This window comes from Perca flavescens, chromosome 6, assembly GCF_004354835.1.
Source record: "Perca flavescens isolate YP-PL-M2 chromosome 6, PFLA_1.0, whole genome shotgun sequence".
NCBI lineage: Eukaryota > Metazoa > Chordata > Actinopteri > Perciformes > Percidae > Perca > Perca flavescens.
In genome coordinates, this window is record NC_041336.1 from 14,720,108 (window position 1) to 14,741,370 (window position 21,263).

The 21,263-nt window shown below is 38.4% G+C and overlaps 1 protein-coding gene across 1 annotated transcript in view; it reads right to left on the reverse strand.

Moving 5' to 3' along the window:
- Positions 1-21,263, reverse strand: part of grik3 (glutamate ionotropic receptor kainate type subunit 3) — a 78,177-nt gene that overhangs the window by 13,086 nt on the left and 43,828 nt on the right. The window contains exons 10-14 of the mRNA XM_028579910.1: positions 18,163-18,270; positions 14,795-14,908; positions 11,258-11,461; positions 5,590-5,813; positions 948-1,066 (exon numbers count right to left, since the gene is read on the reverse strand). Of these exons, the coding sequence (XP_028435711.1) occupies positions 948-1,066; positions 5,590-5,813; positions 11,258-11,461; positions 14,795-14,908; positions 18,163-18,270 (769 nt within the window). The remainder of the gene's footprint in view (positions 1-947; positions 1,067-5,589; positions 5,814-11,257; positions 11,462-14,794; positions 14,909-18,162; positions 18,271-21,263) is intronic.

A 21,263-nucleotide genomic window follows, 5' to 3' on the forward strand; every position in this document is an offset into this window, starting at 1 on the left:
TGGCAAATTGGCAGAGCTGCAATGCAGTTTCACTAGAGTGCTGCCGAGCTTCTGTGCTTAATGAATTGCTGAATGTGTTTGCTATCCTTATGGGCAAAGATCCACTGCCGAGTACCACTAAGCCTCCTTGATTTGTCTTGTTACATAGAGGTTAAGCATTTTATTACTTGAGTCTTTTTTCCCTCCACAGTTGACTTCATTATGTTATTTCTGGGCCTTCATTTGCTTACCTATCCCTTTAAGGGACTCCTAGCAAATGAAAACCTATTTGTATCCCTTTTGATTTTGCAGTCAAAAAGTTAGAATTGATTTTGTAGTGTGGGATTTGGTAATACTTGTTGAGTTCTTGTGCTCAAAGAAGAAATGGCTTATTTTGTTCTTACTGGTGTCAGAATTATACTTCAGCATCAAACAAGATCACAGTGACATTTAATTGGTGGGCTACTTGTTGGACAGTTAGGAGTGAGACATATGGATTCTCTACAGTGGGTCACTCTCAGTGCAAGTCGTACAGCGCTGAAAACATCACACCAGCCAGCGTAGCATGGCTGACAGCTGGCATTTGTCAGACATGTTCCTCAACTTACCCTTTTCGTCCCAACATACAGAAAGCTCTTGAGCAGGGCCAGCAACTGCGTTATGGGGAAATGAATTCAGCAATGTTTTTCATCCTTACTTGACAATCTCTGACAAGTGGCTGGCACCTACTCTTCCATTTTTAAACAGCAGGTAGGTGACAACAGCTTTCCTTTGTCATGTAAGGCTGAGCTCTGCAGTTGTTCCTGACAGGTAAATGTCTTATGAAACCATCACAGAATAGAAATCATGGAGCTTGTCAGTTAAAGAGGCAGAAAGAGGAAGCTAGCAGTGCACAGATAAAGGAGGGAGGGGTGGGTGGTGTGATAGAATTGTTTCTGACAAGGAAGAGGATGTGTGCGCCGCCATACCTTGTTGCATTAAGGAACCAACTCCAAACCAGAAGCTGTTGAGGAGGGTAAAGTTGTTCTCCACCACATCTGATCCGGGGTTACAAGGATGAGCGTCGTACCATTCATACGGGCTGAACCTGGGAACGAGAAGTTGGAAAGCGATCTGAGGAAATGCAAGAATTACATCATCTTTATCCTTTTTGAATACCATTCCTTCCTCAAGAAGAATTTCAAAAACTGAATTATATCAACTTGAGAGCTATTCTGAGAGTTAAAGCTATTTCAGAGTTCTGTCTGTGGTTTGGAGTAACACAACTACAGTATTGAAGACTGCAGAACAGCAGCAGATCTACAAAGCAGTACTTAAAGCAGCATTAACTGAACTTATGGCCACATGGCAGCAGCAGAACAAGCTATAAACACAACCTTGACAAATCCTTATAGGTAAGTTCTTATGGCAAACATTCTAGCAAACATTTGCCTATTTACATGTCCAGTCAATACAGAGCAGAGCATTGCTAGCATTATTTTAAAGTTGTTTGTGGTCACCTGATAACTACTAAGAAAAATATCTGACTCGTTAGCTGTTACGTACTCCACTATGTTCACCAGTTAGTTGCAAATTTAGCTTGGCTGCTATTTGGTGCTGGGCAGTCAGCAATTGGTCGTTTTAGCAGAGCTTTTTCGCTGAACAACTGCCTTCTGATTACAGAATTGATGAAAGCAGTGACAGCGGAAACACATTGCCCGCAGAAGCACCGCAAATAGCCGTGAAGCTTGGATTTGGACCTGATCACGCGTAGAGTTGGGTACCGAAAGCCGGTACTAATATGGCGCCACTGCCTAAACGACCGGTATCTACCGGACCGAATAGCAACGCGGATTTTGGTGCCTCATTTCAGTGCCATTGAAATGGCTGTGCTTCTCTCTGATGCTCGCGATGATCGCAGCCGGTGTGGCTGGAGAGATTGGATAACATGGGTGCCTGAATGAAAATAGCTCCGCTTCACGGCACTTCAGCGTGCGGTGTGTTTCTGGCGTAAGACTGAACCTGCCGATTAAAGGTGTGGACCATGAACACCAAAACAATGTGCTAAATGACATTAAAAAGCTCTGTAAAGCTGAGAGAAAATGCAGAGTTTGGAGATACTTTTCTGTGGTTTCATCACTATGGGCAACAGCTTTTAATTTAAACATCCATTGTTCACATAAAAACACTGACTACAGTTGTGTGCGCTCATAAAATAGGCAACGATATGACCAACCACCCCGAGAAATATTGTTATTGATATTATTGCGTTGATTATATGCAATAGTTCCACTGGTTTCATGGTTTAAGTGTAAAAAGTATTATCGATTGTCACATCAAAAAGTTTTAAAATCAACGGGTCCTGGTTTAGCCTTAACTCAAAAACCCCTCAACTATTTCTTATATACATTATATAAAAGGGTATAAAATGTCATGTTTGAGAATGTGAGGAATGAAGACTCCTTAAAGTCCTTTCTATATCTCTACCATTTAGTTTGATGCCTGCTGAGAATGCTGCACACCCTGTATTTCACAAGCCATTTTCAGAGGCAGATTCTGAGATAAAACATGCTAAATGTCACTACTTTCCCCTTTTGAAATGTATTTATATAATGTGAACAATCTTTTTCTGGCTCTTTATTCTGGGTGCTCTACTGATTACAATTGGATCCCCTAGACTCCAGATAGTATCTCCATGAAATGTGGCATATCTGTTACTTTGATGAGATATAGTAGAAAGTGCTAATGACAAAAAAAAAAACAGATAAGTAACTACAATTTTATCCTCAACACTGTTACCCACAATGGTGAGTCCTTGAATGCATATCAATTCAGAGGGGCCGTTATAAATCTCTAGAAAACTTTAATTGATTGAAATGTATATTGTTCAAGATAGATACACTTCAATTGAATTACATGCTTCAGAAATATTTTCTAATATGTCAGCAGTCTATTTTAATCAGACATTCAACAGGACTGATGGTTAATCATGAAACGGCTCTAAAATTGAGTCTTTTCCAAGCATCATTCAAGTATTCTCATTTTAGTTAGCAATCAAACATCTGAACCAATGGACAATAAGAGGGTGCTTTTGCTCAGTGTTGGCATGCCTAAGTTTAATTATTGTGCATTCAAATAAAATACAGACTAGTGTTCTCATCTGAAAGTGTTTATCTTAACATTCACGTGTCCTAATAACATTTGCAGACATCTGAGAGGCCTTGGGCAGCTATTAATATAAATGTGGTTCTTTCTACCAATTAAATGAATTCCTTCAGTCTCATTTAGTTTTACTTTAATGTTAAATTGAAATCTTTGGTCAAATAATATGTGATGGTGGAGAGGCATGGAAAATAGGAGAGGTTTTCTGTACATTTCAAAACTACACATGAAAATGGCTTAAACAAACCACAAATGAAGTAAAGAGCAATTTATTGTTTTCCACTATTTTGAGAGCAATTTCGACACAATTTAGTAGTTCTAATCCAATACCCCTGGTTATCTGCTAATTTCTAAAAAGGCTGCGTCGGTAAAGCAGAGCCATAAGGTTGCTTCAGACTGCGTGTGAAACATTCCTATAAAAAAAACAGTCTGCTAAACAACATTAGCTGTCGGCCAAGAGTACAGCCTACACGTACAGTACAGCTCACACCTACAGTAGAGGAAGCAATCTGGAAACCGTTTGGTGTCCAAATGAAACAAAAAGCTAATTTACACCTACCTCAGTCTATGAAACATGTACTATCATCATATGTTAAAGTACTTCCCATCATTTGCACTTTACATTTATATTCACACCCTAATAACACTGTAGTTTTATTTCCCTTATGTATTATTTCATAAAGCAGCTATTCTGCATCAATAGTGTATGTTCATTGGCAAGATTTTAATACCCAAAGACACTCACAAGTCACATATCACATATTTGGCTAAAAATAAATGTATTGAAAGATGCGTTATAAAAACACAAAGTGTTGCTCTGTAAGTTATTTTAAATGTCTTAATAAGGCTGTACATAGACAGACCTATGAGACATATACTGGATCCTCAAACTGATTTCATGTAATTTATAGTTTTGCTTTTACAATTCATTGTAAAAGCACTTAGAAAATGTTAGTAAACCCATAATTCCAATCACTTAGAGAAAAACTAAATTAAAGAAATATTGTGCAAAGCAGAGAAACATATGGCAAAAAAACTATTTTTTTTAGATATTTTGCACCTACCAGACAGACTACCGAAACCAGGTCCCTTTATTACATTGAAAAATAAGTGTACACATAGAGAAACCTCAATCATTACACACTTAGCGGAGTCTAAATGCTTATCCGACAAGTTACAGAAATCTTCTAATAATCTGTACTCAGCATCTTATATTTTATCTCTGTATTTTTTTTAGATGTACAGTATTTCTCCAGGAGTCATGGGTTGAATAAGAGGATAAAATATATTCTCTCCTTACATCCTCTTAAATCATCCTTAGTTTTAAGTGTATTCTGATATATGAAAATAAAGGGCAGCAGTTTTCACAGCTACATTAGCATTAACGTAGGCTATATTTTACATGTCATGTTTCTTTAAAAAAATAGATCCACACACCAACATGTAATTTTTCTAACTTCTAACTATGGACTGAAATGTGCCTTTGGAAGGGTACTTTGAAACACAAGTACTATCGTGCAGCAGAGCTTTTGAAAGCCAAAGTGACACCTCTGTCCAGCATTTAAAATGACCTACTCGTGCTGAAGTAGCCCTCTTATTGTTCACCGCTGTATGTTTTATACAATGCACTTTTAAGGATGCAGCTTTTCAGCTATCTAGGCTAGGCAACAACAAAAACTGATGCAACAATTAAAGATGATTCTGTACTTATGTGAAGCCACTCCAGAAGAGTTTAGGTCTCAAAACAACGAATGAGGATAGAGGAGTGCAGCTGTTTGCTCTCAAGCCGCAAACTCCTTTCAGTGCCGGCTTTTCTAGAACTTCCTCAAGCACCACTTTGCATGCGAAGCAGGAGGAAATATACACAATGATACTAACAGGATATTCATCATATTCACAACCCAAAAAAAAGTGAGATACTTTTTAGCCAATAAAAGAGATAATTTCCATCCATAATAATTGTATGGCTTATTACTGCCAGAAATTCAAAAGAATTGTATGTAAATACTGATGATCAACTATAAATAGCCTCCATTGATGAAATCAGATTTGCATCAGGTATGTATATCTTTTCTCTTTGTACGGCTGAATATGATCATTAAGTTATCAATTTTTTGCTTCAGCAAGTATGTCTTCTTTTTAAACTATCGTTTTAAGGCGTGTCCTTTAAAGCTGCATTGCCAATTCCAAAGACATCACACAGGAAACAAAAAATTGCATGAATAGAACTTTGAATCTCAATTGAAGATTTCTCTTCTATTCCTCCTCCCACTGCTGGGCTGTAGAGAGCCCATGCAGACATAACTGCCTTGATCATTACCCAGCAGCTAACAGTATGAGAAACTGGCAGGTGTACTCGAATCTTAGCCTGCAATGATAACAGAGTAAATTACTATGACTATTGAAAGACCTCAAGGAGAAATGTATGATGGACTGATAGGACAAACAGTATGCAATTTATGGACTTACCTGGCAATGACAAAAAGGACACAGCTAACACCCAGGTAGGCCAAAAGGATGTAGACCCAGATGTCAGGAGTCATAGGGTTCAGGAAGGAGAAGAAGCCGTTGTTGGTGGCATTGGGTTTGCGATACACAATGCTTATTCCCATGCTCATGAAGGGCTTTGAGAAGTCAATGACCTTTTCACGCATGTAGGTAATGGTGAGAGGAGCCACTGCCAAGTCTGCTCTCTGTAACAGAAAAATAATTAGAGAATTCCTATGATTTATATTTTAATATTGGCAGTTGTTGACAGCTATTGGCAGCTAGCAGAGTTGCTCTAGAGGATGCAATGTCTTTCTTTTGGTCTACCAACTGAAATACTGTATTTCACCAATTAACTTTTGGCAGATATTCATGATTCCCGAAATATGAATCCTAATGACTTTGGTGATCCTCAGACTTTTCCTCTAGTGCCACCACAAGGTTGACGTGTGGCTTTGAGTAAAATGTCTCAAAACCTATCAAATGAATTACCATAAGGTTTGTTACACACATGGATGTCCCCCTTCTGATCAATTTTAACTTCCTTAACTTTTCATTTAGCTTTACTATCAGATTAAAATTCTAATTTGTCAAAGACTTTGGTTTATGATCAAATACCTGCTAAACAAATGGCATTCCTATCAGTCTCAGCTGTTTTTTTAGTGCTAATTGGCAAATATTAACATCCTAACACATTAAATGAGATGTTGAATTATAACATTATAGATACGTCATGTTAGCATTGTCATTATGAGCATGTTAGCATTCAAGCTCAGAAAAAGGTTGTATCTCAACACTGTCTCACACAGCAACTAGTATGATACCATAGATACTGTGGGTCATTTATTGGGAGACTTTAAGTTGCCGGGCTATATAAGGTCTGTCTTTCATTTAAAGTTTGGATACACGCTAACATATATTGCAGTGACATACTGTAAAACATATAATCTCTTCGATGACGCTTTTGGAAAAAGGAGAGACATCTAGATGCGGTTCCATCTATAAAGCCATTATCTACTGTCAATAAAATTACATGAAACCATATAGCATTAGTCAGTGGACACGGCTGAGCATAAGTTGTGGTTACTATCATATGCGTATGACTGCATATTCAGAAGGTTACCATTTAAATTGGCGGCCCCCACAACTCCCCTCCACCCCTTCTGGACAGGAGGTTAATGAAACCAGCTGCTTGGTTCACGCTCGGATACCTCTCCTCCAAGAAACGACACAACTCACAAAGGGAGGCTTTCTTTTCTTCCTACATACTGAGCGCCGAGAGAGGAACAACATACAGCATTCTCAACAAGTAAAATGAGATCTCATGTCATGTTTTGGATCTTTATGCAAAACCATAAGCCCTCAATGAATTGAATCTGCTGGTTCTAGAACACACATACAACCATAATAAGCTAAATGATGCAACCGTGTCCAGCGTACTTCTTGTGATTTGATGTTGCATGGAATCTCATTTGTTTTTATATTAGATTTTTTTTTTAAATACTCAGTTTCTGGACCTTAAGGCTGTTCTTAACATGAGTTTAACGTTCCCTGTGGCTTCAACAGCTCTTCCGTCAGATTTGTGTGATAAATACCACATAGCAGTAAACAAAGGTCAGAAAGAAAACATTTCTACTTGCACCATGGCATCTAAATACACGGTGGCCTAAGAAGAGACGGAAAGATGGGGAAAGCAATGCATCCTGCTGTGCATCTGCTGTCTCTATTAAACTATTCAAATTTGTACATCACATACTGCTCCCTCTGTTCTCAGCTGCCTACTGCAGCTTTGAACCAACCTGCCACTCAGCTGAAAGATCAACCAGCATGCTATTCCAGACATCCCTACGGTGGGCTAATATACATGCCGCATGTCCTTGTTCTGCTTACTGCTAAGGCACACAAACTGGGCACAAGCAAGATAACCTGATAGTGCCCTGCTGCGTGCCACATGGCTCTGTGTTATCTGGGTTTGCAGATGGTGGGCTTAGTGGTGTGCTCCCTCTGGACCTCCTCACCTGATGATAGCCTGGAGGATTCATACAGTTACAGCTACAGTAACACGATCCATGGCTTTCCAATCCACTGACTGTACACTGAACATACCTGAGCAGTGGTCTGTTTCTTATTGACTAACAGCATAGGACATTAATGCATTTGCTCCAGTGCCAAACATACAGTAATCAAATACTGCTTACAACCAAGGCTTTTTATCCCTCAACAAACATTTGCAAACTATGCTACAGTCTGTAGATGCATACACAGACTATATGCATTTTACAGCATGCAATCACTATGCTAATATAAAGGTTGTATAGCACTTGCATATAGGGCTCCTGTGTTGCTCCTTTTCTTCTTTTTTATGAATATTGAGATACAAGAACAGATTTTGCTTGAGTAGAATGTGGTGCAGTTGCAGAAACACACTTTGCTGAACTATCCAATGGTCACCACAGATAACAGACAGCAATCTTTGCTACAGGAATGCTGAGGGAATATAAAAAAAGGTCTGATTCGCAAGTTAAACATGCATTTACAAAACCCATGGTGAGGAATGAATGCACAGCAACATGCAACCGTGTAGATATGTCTCTTATATAATACAGTCTATCAAGTGATTTACTTAAGGGGGCATTGACAGACGGGACATGTTTGCTGTTGAGGCAGTTGAACTTTTGCCCTCTCAGCTAAAGGTTAGCCGCTCTCACCACCAGGTCATCCTGCTGTCTCAGATCAAAATCTAAATCACACTTGTCAGTTCACTTGGGTCACATGCTTTCTTCATTTACCAAAAATTCCAGCATAAAAAACTAAATTTGTGTGTTTACACACACATAGGTGTGTAACCTAAATCCAGCGGACTTTATTGCCATCTGTGTAGATAAAGAATGGCTGGTTACAACCTTTCAGTGTATCTGTCGAAGCAAATATTAATTGCCATGACAGAAACCAATGATGTGCTAAGCACGCTATTAACATTTGCATCACAGCTTGATTAAAGTGATCATCTATTGTGACTAAATCAAGTTAACAAGGCCTGTTGCATCATTTAGCACCTTCCAAACAATGCCCTTTGGCACTGCAGTGAGCTTTGTGACTACACAGAGGAAAATAAAGGCTATATATTACACAATGCTAAATCATTGCAGTTTCTCATTCAGAAGCATCAGTAACTGTATATGTGAAGTAAATTGCATAATAGTATCATTCATCCAAAATATAGGCATACAAACATTCTTAAACTCTTACTTTTTCTGTTACATCCCCTTCTCCATGTGACAAAACTTGATGAACCACAGAGATGAATGACGGCTTACAACTGATTTTAATAAACTCAAGTCTTATTCTCTTACAAAGATTTCAGTCAAGCGTTTTTTTGTAATTCTTTAATGCAGCTATGATTTATGAGGGTACATTATGTGAGCTGATAGCATGAATGTATGAGCCTTGTGTTTCAGCCCCGTTTTATCAGCTAAAACCAACCGTTTCCCCCTGTTTTCTACCTCAGACTTTATCTAACTCTGTGACCCTTTTTTTTTTTTAAAGTAAAGGCACTGATCCCTACTAAACTGTCATACCTCTTATCTGTCTGTTTTACAATGAGGGGGCAGTGGTTTTTTAAGAGGTTAATAGAAAGTAGTTATGAATGCAAATTGAACAGATAACAACTATGGCAGCGGCCATTTACTTTTCCCTTCTCTATCTCTTTGAGTATGGTGTACAAAATGAATGCAATTCATGCATACAGTGTTTGATAAATATTTTGTAGAAAGTTTGAAGAAAATAGCATTTTACAGTACATGTAGCAGTTCTTGTTAGAGTTGGGAAGAAATACAGCCCAAACTTTATTAGATCAGTGAAGGAGATGTGGTAGTTTGAGGTTTACTCCCAAATAATCTGTAGCCATAGTGGCCTCTCATATCATTCCAGGGTCAGATCTCTTCAGCTTGAATTGAAGTTTATATTTCAGGTCTGCTGAATCACGATCAGCTTATCCATACTGCCAGAGGTAACGAAAGCACCAGACCACAAAATAGAACCCACTAAAAACCCACAAAGAAGACGTCATGCAGCTTTGGTCATGCGATAAGGAGCAGTAAAAGCAATAACTAGAAGTATAGATTATAATCTTCACTTCTGCTGCTGTTTACAAAAGCAATAGACCTGTACATTCAAAAATCTATGCCTAAATGCATCTCTTTAGCTGTTTTTATCTGCTAATTTATAGTTTCTCTTAAAACACAAGCAAATGGAGCTTCTCATTGATGTGTGTCAGCTTACGTTCATTACAGTAAGCCAGTCCGGAGATCTCAATCACCAAATGTTTCATCTTCACAAAACGCATGTAAACCATCTGTCACAGTTGATGAACATTCTCTCTGTGACCACCAGCACATTCTCCCTTTAAACCAAAGAGCAGACTAATACAAAGAGTGTATGTGCTGTTAAATAATGGAGTATTGCATCTCTTTCGTGCCTGCATTCTCTACCTTTAGTTATCCATTTGTTCCCCTCAAGGTTGTTGTTTATTAACATGGATCTTGTGAAAAGCTTGGATGGAGAAATAAAGTGCTGCAGTGGGAGCCCACCTTTCCCAACCCTTTCAGCACCAAGCCATTGACTCCTGCCATACAATTCCTTGCACTAAATGCCACTTAAGCTATTACAAGTTTTCAGCTGAGTACAGCGCTGACCCCATGGGGCTGAGGACAAAGCGAGAGCACTGACAGGGACACTTATGAAATGCCAGCAGAGAATTGCCACCATCACTTGGATGTGAAGCTGTTTCACGGCCGCTGATGCTTTGAGTTTGACACAGACAGCTGGGATTGCCCACTATGCCTCAGCAAGATGATTGCTGGTGTGCTGTGTGCATCCTTAAAATATATGCATGGTCCCATGTTCATCCTAGATTTCTGGCTTATCCAGCTGAAGGAAGTGGTTTTGTCTCACTAAATGGCATCACCACACTTTAGGCAACCTTGACATAATTGTGCCATAAATGTGACTGACAGCTTTGCAGGCCCATCCTGACTTGTACTCAATCATAACTGTATCCCTGCCCACACAAAGGACATGCAATTCCGCTCAATGCCGTGGTTTTTTAAGTTTGTGTGATGATGTAAAACATTTTTACAGCACATGAAGCTGCTTCATTTTAGAGATGCAGCAGATAATGGAGAAATTGTTGCTGCCAGTTAGATAAGACGATTGATACCTCTCATGTCTGTACAATAAATATGTAGCTGGAGCCAACAGTTGCTTAGCTTATTTTAGCATAAAGACTAGAAACGGGGAAACGCTGCCTGGTTCTGTATAAAACTAACAAAATCACAAGCACATCAGAAGCTCACTAATTAACATAAAACTTAATGTTTAATCACAGAAAAACCCCAAATCCATGTTTTAAGGGCTTTATATCCTGGACATTTAGTTGGCTTTGGGACGTAACTTCTTAGAGTTGCATGGCAACGGCTAACATAAGCTAGCCAGCTGCTGGCTCTAGCTACATATTTACCATACAGACATGAGAGTGGTATCGATCGCCTTATCTGATACTTGGCAAGAAAGCAAATAAGAATATTTACCAAGATGTCAAACTATTCCTTTAAGGAAAAATGTGAAGCAGACAATATGAAGTACAACTTACATGCTCTATAAGTTCCCTGATCATGCCGTTCCACTGGCCCTTGTCGTCCTGAGAGCCATATCTCCCATCAGGCACCAGGCGGATCTCATACGTGAAGCCCAGGACGTTGGCCAGCTCTTTGAGCAAGTCGATGCAGAATCCTTCAAAACGGTCGTTCCCAACCAGCGCCTTGTCAGACTTCTTAAGCATGACGTATGGCTCCTCCTGCACAGACCCAAAAGAGCAAATGAAAAGCAATGGTGAGGTCAGCTTTTTCAATTTGTTTCAGCACATGCACTTAATTGAAGCAAAGTGATCTGAGCTGATGAGTCGCTGTTGCATTTAACAGGCAGTGACAGCAGCTTCAAGTTCAGCGTGTGGGTACAGGGAGTGTTAAATTATGAAAGACTGCTAACATTTTTCCTACATTGATGTATTAACAAAAGGAGACCTGAGTTAATTAATTTTAAAGACTGTAATGTAAAGTAGGTGTCCTGCTATAGTGATGGTAAAGCACAAAAAATGAAATGTTTATACTATCAATGTGCCTGCAGGGTTGAGCTAACTAAACCTACTTTCTTCCCCACGCTGCTGTGCATTGACCTATTTTGCTGGTGCACAGGTCATTTTGTTTTATGGTCAGGTAGCTGACACTCTATACTGGCCTGTAATATCCTGCCTGGCTGCTCATAATTTGTGCTGTATAAAAGCTTGATTAGGAACAGAATGCCGCAGTCAAATGGAGCATGCCCACAACATTGCCTTCATCAATTGACACCAATCTCCAAGGGAAAGCAACTGAGCTGATGCCTGCAGTGACAATGACTAATACAAATTAGCTTATAAATGATTGCCTTTTTTGGTATCTGTTACCATTTCCCTGCCAGATAAACTTGCATGTCCCGCTGTGCGTTTCAAAACATGTTGGTCCATTTATGCAAGGGCTGTAATACAATTTATTTCCTCCAATAGCTAGATGTATTATATACAAACTGAGCTCAGAAGCAGCGTAATTGATTCTCGAATGAAGGTGACCTTTGCTTGTGTTTTTTTGATTTTCCAAGTGTAGAAAAACTGCAACTGTAGCTTGTGTGGCACTAAGTAAAAATATATAATCAAAGAGGATAAAAAAGGCAGTCACAGCACTCTTTATTCCCACAGGGATCTCTTTTTCAATGGGGGAAGTGGAGGTGATGATCAGAGTGGATGTGGGGGTGGGGGTGGGGGTGGAGGGGGGGGGACAAAAGAGAACATCATGTGCTGGTGGCATGTGGACACAGTTACACTGTTTATTAAACTAACATTAAGCAGGGTATCATTTTTTCCGCAATGTCTAACAAAATAAAAATGTCTAGAAAAACATACAGTAACTGAGAAACGTCTTTAATTGTTTGCCATCAAAATATGAAGCCACTTGGACATGACAATTAGGATGGCCTCTTAAATAAATAATAAGTGATGAATACTTGATGACAATGCATTTAGAGAGCAAAGTCTTTAGCGACAAACTTTGCTCAAGTTGTCCAATTAACTTGATCAAAAAGTTTGCATGTTAAGGGAAAAAGTCATTACCATCTGTTTCGAGCCTTCCAATTCTTGCTATTCCCCAAGGTTTGGACTCAAATCAAAGTGTTTATACCAGTTCTACCCTCACAGTCGCAGCATGGGCGTGCATAACAGAACGAGGAGGGAGGTGGGCTTGTGCAGAGACATTACGGGCAATGGAGTGCAAACAATTAACGTAAGGGGGAAAACACATTAAGTGCCTAAATCTCTTCGACAAAGTTATCACTATAAAGCTGTCAGACGTCTTGTTCATGCATCACTGGAATCAGTTTGATGCAGTGTCATTACACTAAGAGGGGAGATTGATATTAAACTTGAAACTCTCTTCAGCAATATGAAAGTAGGCAATTGTATCATCGTAAACTAATGATTCACAACGAAATAGCAAATTGAGACATGTCAGAGATACTCAAATGCACTTTCAGGCAAAAATGAAGTAAAACATTTTTGGGAAACATGAAATGTTACTGAAACACTTGAACTACATGGAGAAAAACACATCTACATTAACTCCACTCTAACTACAACATAAAATTAGCCAATCCTGACACTTCTTAGTGCAGTAGTTCAACATTACACCATTTAAATTCTTGTTCACTGTCTCCTCTTTGAGACAGAATTAACATAGATGGTACCTGATAGGCATTAATTATGTCCCGCCTTGACCTCACTTGTCATAATTACAACCTTGTGGTCCAATATAAGGATAATGATAGTGTTTATCGTTGTAGCTTGTATATCTGTCTTGAAAAGGTACGGGGGGAGCATCTGTGTCAGCACCTCCCTGATAGCTCCACAAAGACACTGACATCCAGTTACAGTGTTAAGTACATACAACTGGGGATCTACAAATGGATGCAATGTGGAGCTGGGGGAGGGATCACTCAGTTCTCTCTATCTGCACATGTAATTATTGTATTCTCAGGAATGGTTTATTCTGTATAACTGTCTCCATCTTTGTTGTGTGCTTTGCTCCAGGTCCGCTCATTTAACATGCTCATGATGTCACTGATAACTGAAGTTTCTGTTGCTAAACTGTCAAGCTTCTCATTCTCGCACATCTTATGCAGTTTATGATTGCAGCAGATTCAACATTTTAAATTCTCACTTTTTTTTTAAACAATGAGCCCTTGATTATAGACAAAAACAGACTTCTCATTCCTAACCGGTGCTTAGCTGAAACAAACTGTCTGGCTTTTACCAGCCGTTGCTAGATAACTGTAGCTAAGTAAGCAAACATTAGCTCCATGAGGTGGTTGAAAGCACAGTCTGACTTAATGTTTCCAGCCAGGGCTGGGGGATATGGCCAAAATCTTCCATCCCGATTATAGGTGCTTTCATAAACTATATATTATGATATAGTATGTTATCTGGTAATTCAATAATAGTCTATATTAAATAACCACATGGTAAAACCTATATTTGTACACTCCTGTGTGAATTATATACGATACTACGCATTACTATACACATTGCAATAGAAACTATATAAAAAGTAATATGGTAGACATGTTATATTGTCATATCGCCCAGCCCTATTTCTAGCTTGTTTTAAACCCAGAACCCTGTAAAAAGCTACTTAAATTGTAAGATCAGACTTCAATCGGACATAACCCCCTTTTGCTCTTTGGCTTTTCTTGTCCAAGCATGTAAGCAAGAGTTTAGATTTATGCTTCATATTCTCAAAATGTGTGTTTCACCTTTTAAAGCTCCACAAAAAAACAGGCTTTAAGAAGTAATCAAGAAGTTGGACAAACTTAAAGGTATTTTGACTAATACAGTGTATGCCAGTCACCAGAGAAAATAAGTGTAAACCAGGCACACTTCTTTCAAATGCTGCAGTACATTTAGAATTAAACGTGGCTGTTGCTAGAAAAAGCTAATTATAAGACCTTGTTGTAAAGCTTGAATTTCAGTGTATTATCTGGAAGGAATCCTGAGGAGACATAAAGGGTAGGATATATTTTACTCCAGGCTACACAGGTGACCTACCAGAATAGTTGTGATGACGAGGGAGCGGTTAGCCAGGGAATCAGTGATGTTCATCCCTTTTCGCTTTGGCAACTCTGTGATATTAAGACCTCCCGACACACTCCACTTCCCCACCTGCGGAAGATAAAAAGCATGTTACTAAGTGTTCTGTGTCTGTTGGTGGGCTGTGGCCCTAGCAGGCTCCCCCCACCAACCAGTCTCACACATTAGTGCCAGGTTGAACACATCTCCGGCAGCGTTGGATGATCGGCTGAGTCACCTTTATATCAGCAGGCCAGGGTTCTTTGGAAAGCATGCAGGGGGTAGTTTATGTGTTGAAGGAAATGCATGATGGACAAATAAAAAAAAACAGAATCATTTGATGAATTGTATGTTATAGTTTTTCTCAATCGCTTTGGCATAATCGTTGAATGACTATTAAACTTTGTCAACCTATATGACTATTTATATGAACATTATGTCAGTTGTTCACATGACTATAGTCATTTATAATTACTTTGATACAAAATGTGAGTAAGCCTGGCAAATTAAAATAGTTTGCATTAATTTGCTATTAAATCATATTGCTCTCAAATGCGTAAATCCCTACATGCAAAATAGAGCAACTAACATTCGCAATATCCTGTCACACATATATTAGATACATAATAGTTATGTATTGTTGTAAAAGTTGTCAGATGGATAGACTTTGACCAGATTGGGAACAATGTACTGTAATTTCCTCACAATGTAGAGCAACCAAACAAAAACAGTTGACAGTTGAGGATATCACAGCAGATTATTGGAGGGGGTGGCTGCGTCATGCCAAAAGATTTTCCCTTGTTGCATTGCAAGGGAGGATATCAGGTGTGATGTCAATGAAATGTTGTGGTCAAACAGAGTGGAGAAATTGAATGACACATGAGGTTGATACATTTGCAGCATATTTTCTTGCACATATTGTACAGTAGCTCCTGATCATATTGCTGTTTTTTTTCTGTACAAGCTTTCTTTATATGTATTTGCGATTGGCTGGTGTGTACATACAATGAAAAAAAAATGTTTTCTTAGTATAGTATAAGTATAGTGTGTGCCATGGTTGACATAAATACTATTCAGCTGCCTAAATATACAATGCTAGCAACTGGACAATATGACATACTGGGTAACTATCACACTTTCAGAGTATGCTGTCATTTGACAAGATGTCTTTGCGTTTTGACTGTCTTGGTCTAAGCAATGGTAAAGGAACCTTTTTGCTTTGATGACAATGGTTTATTTATTGATGGATTTATTTACATTTGAAACATGAGTTAATTCTTTTGATTGAGAAGTCACCTTTTGCAGGTCACATAAAGTGGTGTGCCAAATGTACCACATGGTGTGAGGATTGTACTTAGAGTTTTGACAACTGTAAATTTGTTTCAGTAAATGTGCCAAATCGATTGAGAAAATCTATAAAACAATAAACATAACTGATATTTATGTAGAAGAATAAGTACTGTAACTTGCAATGAGATCAAAAATAGAGACCCACTTTTCAAAACATGTAAACCTACTGAATCATCTTCCCTCATCTTCAAACTAAACTATTCTATGTTTTCATGCATCTGTTTGCATGTTTTTACATGAATTGAATAAAGTATACAAAAAATAATATACTATATGATAATGATCCATGAGATTGGTATATTGACGTTGTGGCTTTCTTGCGAGATAAAACTGTGCATGAAAAAGTAATATAAGGCTAAACAATGGTGCCAAAAAAACAGAATATTATTAAAAAATAGCAAATATTGCAAAAAGGTTACAGTTCATTTAAAAGAAGGTACAGGGTTGCTCGTTGGATCACACTGTAAAAGTAATGTTGCTATGCAGTGTCAGTGAGATAAGCAGAGAGATTTGAACAAATAAAAGGAGTTATACATGCGAGAAGCCCTCAGGCAAAAAGCTCTGCATATTGTAGAGACACTCTGGAACATATCATTAGCACAAATAGTCCTGTGGCTGTCGGTAACAATCTCTGTTTGCAAGCCGAGCCCTCCACCAAACCCTCCTCCTGCTTTCTCTATTACTACAGACACAGCTTTTAATATTCACTGGGGTTTGTGCTTTAGGTGGATCCATTTAAAGACATACAGGCCCCCACAATAAAGCATGAAAAACGTCTGTTAATGTCCTCCCTGCCTAATCCAGAGAGCAGCATATGCTCTAATTTGAAAAGCATATTAGTTACAGCTTGTCAAACAACCAAAGAGGACTACAAAAGAGAGATTTAAAAATATCTGTGAATACTTTACGCTTTGCAAAATTCTTTCTAATTGTACCCAATTACAATTAGCTCAATTCATTAAACATGATTAGCTAAAGACATGATTCAAAAGTTATTTACTCGTGCAACCACATGGGGAGCATTACATTTATTTCACCGTCCTGAGCATGCTGGCGTGGAGTGAAAGTGGCACTCTGAGAACCTGTTCATAATTCCAGCACAAGCTGAAACTTGGGCTAATATTCAATTACAATGGATTAGTTGAGAAAAGTCCACATCTTAACCAGCTCAAACAGTTAAAGCCGATTCCACGGATATACAAGAAAGAAAAGGGGACAAAAATCCAGCAATCCGCCGCACGCTGCTGGATCAACGCTAACATGCTTGAGCATGGGATTTGTCAGAGACATAATGAGAAGATGCTAATATGGCATTCAATACTTTTGCAAGATGACTTTAACTTAATTGACGGCACGCAGGACAAGATGAAATAAGAATAAGAATTTTAAGGCAGCAGTGTTCAATAGTACAAGGGTTACAAGCTGAAAAGCCCCTGCTATTATATAGTGTTGAGCCTTTAGGGAGTACTTGAGGAAGTCATAATGGGACTTATCCCTATTTGATGTATTCATAATGTATGAAAGCCCTCTAGTAGAGAAAAGCTGTTATAGTCCAGAGGGTACTTTGCCTTCCAGTATAATAAAATACGTTCTACATTATCAACCTTTTAGTTTTTCCCCCCTTTTTTGTAAAACATGTTTATACAGCTCATTACCATCTAACAGCATTTTGGGCATCACCTCATATTATCATTAAGAGACACCCTAATGTGTACCCTGATCCAATTTGCTTTATGATCCACTAACTTATGCTTATGTTGAAACAGCCAATTTGCTTCCTTGTTAGGAGGTAAATGATACTGTCAAATTTGCATTATCTGTTCCACACCAATAGGAAAATCTGAAACGTATTTGTGAAATCAATAATCCATTAAATTATATTTATGGTATAGTCATCACAGAAGTTCTGCTTTTTTTATACACTGCATGTGATGACACATTGATGTTGTGCTTTTATTCCATATCATGAATGCATTTAAACCAAAGACAAAATGTACCTTTTCAAGTCCGTCCTCCTTTAGACTGACGATGTCCAGGTCGAAGTCTGTACGTAGACCACTTGTCTTGTTGAATGACAGTCTCCCCGTCAAACCATCCCAGTGGGACTGTAAGATAATAGATCTACATATTTATACTCATTCAGACACATTCCTGTAGTACGTTTTACATTACCAACCTTATTTTGATGATGTAGAATACTGCATATATTGTGCATATATACTGCACCTGTTTATATCTCGGACCTGCTCCATCCGTACACTACTAACCGGTCCCTCATAGGGGTGGGAATCAGCAGAGGCCTCACGATACGATATCATCACGATACTTATATCACGATACGATATTATTGTGATTTTAAAGATATTGCAATATTCTGCAATTGATTACCTTTTTTTCAACTTCAAATTTCAAATTATGTCCCCAAAAGAAAACTTTGTCAACCTCTGTTTTATCTAAAAAGATACATTTCTTTGTTTGTTCATCTCACTTTACTTTTATTGCTGCAAAATGGGATTGTCAAGCTGACAAACTGACCAACACATATATAATAAAAGATCGATACTTGGCGTCTGTGTATCGATACAGTATTGCCACGGAAAATATTGCGATACTATGCTGTATCGATTTTTTCCCCCCACCCCTAGTCCCTCGTGTCTTCTAACCAGGGATTACTGGTGGTCCCACGCACTCACTTAAAAACTAAAGGTGACCGTTCCTTCCCAAACCTGTGGAACGCTCTTCCTATTGTCTTACGTTCTGCAGTCTCTGTTGAAGCTTTTAAACAGCAGCTGAAACTTGTTTAAATTCGCTTTTGACTCATGTTTGTAACTTTGGGTTTTAGGTTTTAATCTTTTAAATTTTTTTCTGTTGGATATACTAGGGCTGTCAAACGATAAAAACATTTTTATCGATTATATCAAATAAACTTATTATTGTTATTACTATATACAATATTAGTCTTAACCTCTGTACAATCTAATGCAATCAATACATTCAGGGGGCTTATATTGCTTAATTTTTGCCAAACCATATTTTATAAGTGGTACTGATTGATCTACTACTTTACACCTACTGTCTTGTATGTTTATGTACATAACACAATATTTGGTACACCTTACAATATAACAAAACAAATAAGCAGAGAGAAATGTATGAACGGCTGTCAACAAAACACGCACACACTCTAATACACACTACAACACCCTCTATCTCTCACTGAGTGTAAATTCACACCCACACACAGATCAAAAGTACAAGCACAAACCGTACAGGATGCATTTCCTTTTTTTAATTACATTTTACATCTCAACGCCTTCAACATATTTTCCCTCCAGACTACGGAGTTAATTAACAACCATCTCCTTTTGCTTGATTCCCCATGAGGTGGAAAAACACATAACTGCCCTCTATTACGATTCCCTGATACCTGACACCTCTACAGATGTGTTTATAAGCAAACACACAGACAGTCTACATACCGGTTTTTCTCACATTTATGCTAATAGTGTTAGCCATCTTTTAGCAAAGGCATCTCACCTGTATCTGATTGCAATTGTGTGTTTTAGTTTAGTCTTTGCATTTGTACAATTGAGGGTGGAATCCTCAAATCATATCAATATCTTATTTATTACTCTTTTGTCTGTGGTGATCTTTCTGCAAAAATCAATTTTTAATTGTCTATCAGTGTCATTTTCATTAAGTCACAGTGTGTGATGCACGCATTAATTATCTAATAGGCTAAGTCTTTCAGTTGAGTAATCAATCCCTGTGTTTCGAGTTGCAACACTGACTGATATTTAAAATCCAAACTGTTACAACCCTACAGACTATAGCTATCACTTGGCTTCCTTGTAGCTTGCCAGAAATTGTTGTGAGAAGATCGAAGCTTCAAGGAGAAATCTGTGGCACGCTCCTTTTTCAAACCCCCTCGTACCTCATTCCATCTGGCCTAGCGCCACTGAGGTGGGTGGCATGTTCAAACAGCTCTAATTCAGAGAGTGACATAAATGCCTCAGCCACATCACATCCGAAGGGCCAATTCGACCTTCAGAACATGTCAGACGCCTGTCTAGAATAGAGTGTAAATCAGGCCTGAGTAAGTGTTTTTATAACCCAACACTACAGTACTGTATGTTTGTACAGGGACAGTGTAATGCTCTTACATTGGCTTTGGTCATGATCACTACAAGTAACTAACATAGCTGCTAATGGTCGTGCTTGTTGGGATATAATGCAGATGTAAGCCATTGCACTTGCATCTGCAATGGCTCACATTGATGACTGGCTCACTAAGTCATGTCTCTACCTAAACACCAAAAAAACAGTCTGTATGGCGTTTACCAAACAAAACATGAAGGTGTCACATTCTAATGTGTTCCTTAGAGGACAGGAGCTTGATATTGTTAATGAATTCAAGTATCTAGGAGTCATATATGACTCCACCCTAACATTCAAAAGTCATGTAAAAAAGGTGGCAAATAAAGTTCAATTCAATTTGCAGAATTTTAAACAAGTTAGGCCATTTCTTGACACCAAAGCTGCCAAGTTGTTCTTATATACTATGATCTTTTCACATATTGAGTATTGTTTTACAAACTGGTCATTAAATAGCATAACTACTCTTAAAAGCATTGAATCTCTATTTAAGAAAGCCACAAAAACATTTGATAAAAAGGCATTGTCATTTCACCATTGCAATATCTTAGAGAGACATACATTTCTAAGCTTTCACAATTGCAAACATTTCAAGTATGCTTGTTTGGTATATAAAGTGTTACATAATCTTGCCCCCCCTCAGCTGCATGGATTTTTCCAAAGACTTGAAAGCGGAGGTAGTACACGGGCCTCAGTAAAAGGGGACTGTGTGATACCATTTAGACGCACCACTTCTGGACAAAACATCATGTCAATAACAGGAGGTAAACTCTGGAATAGCTTGCCCCTCACAATAAGAGAGTGTCCTACATTCAACACCTTTTTAAAACTCACTTAAAACAGCGGCTCCTAGAAAACCAGAGATGTACTGACTTTTAACTGTCACACATTTCTTCACCCATACACTTTCACTGTTAAATGGAATGCAGTATAGAGGTGGATG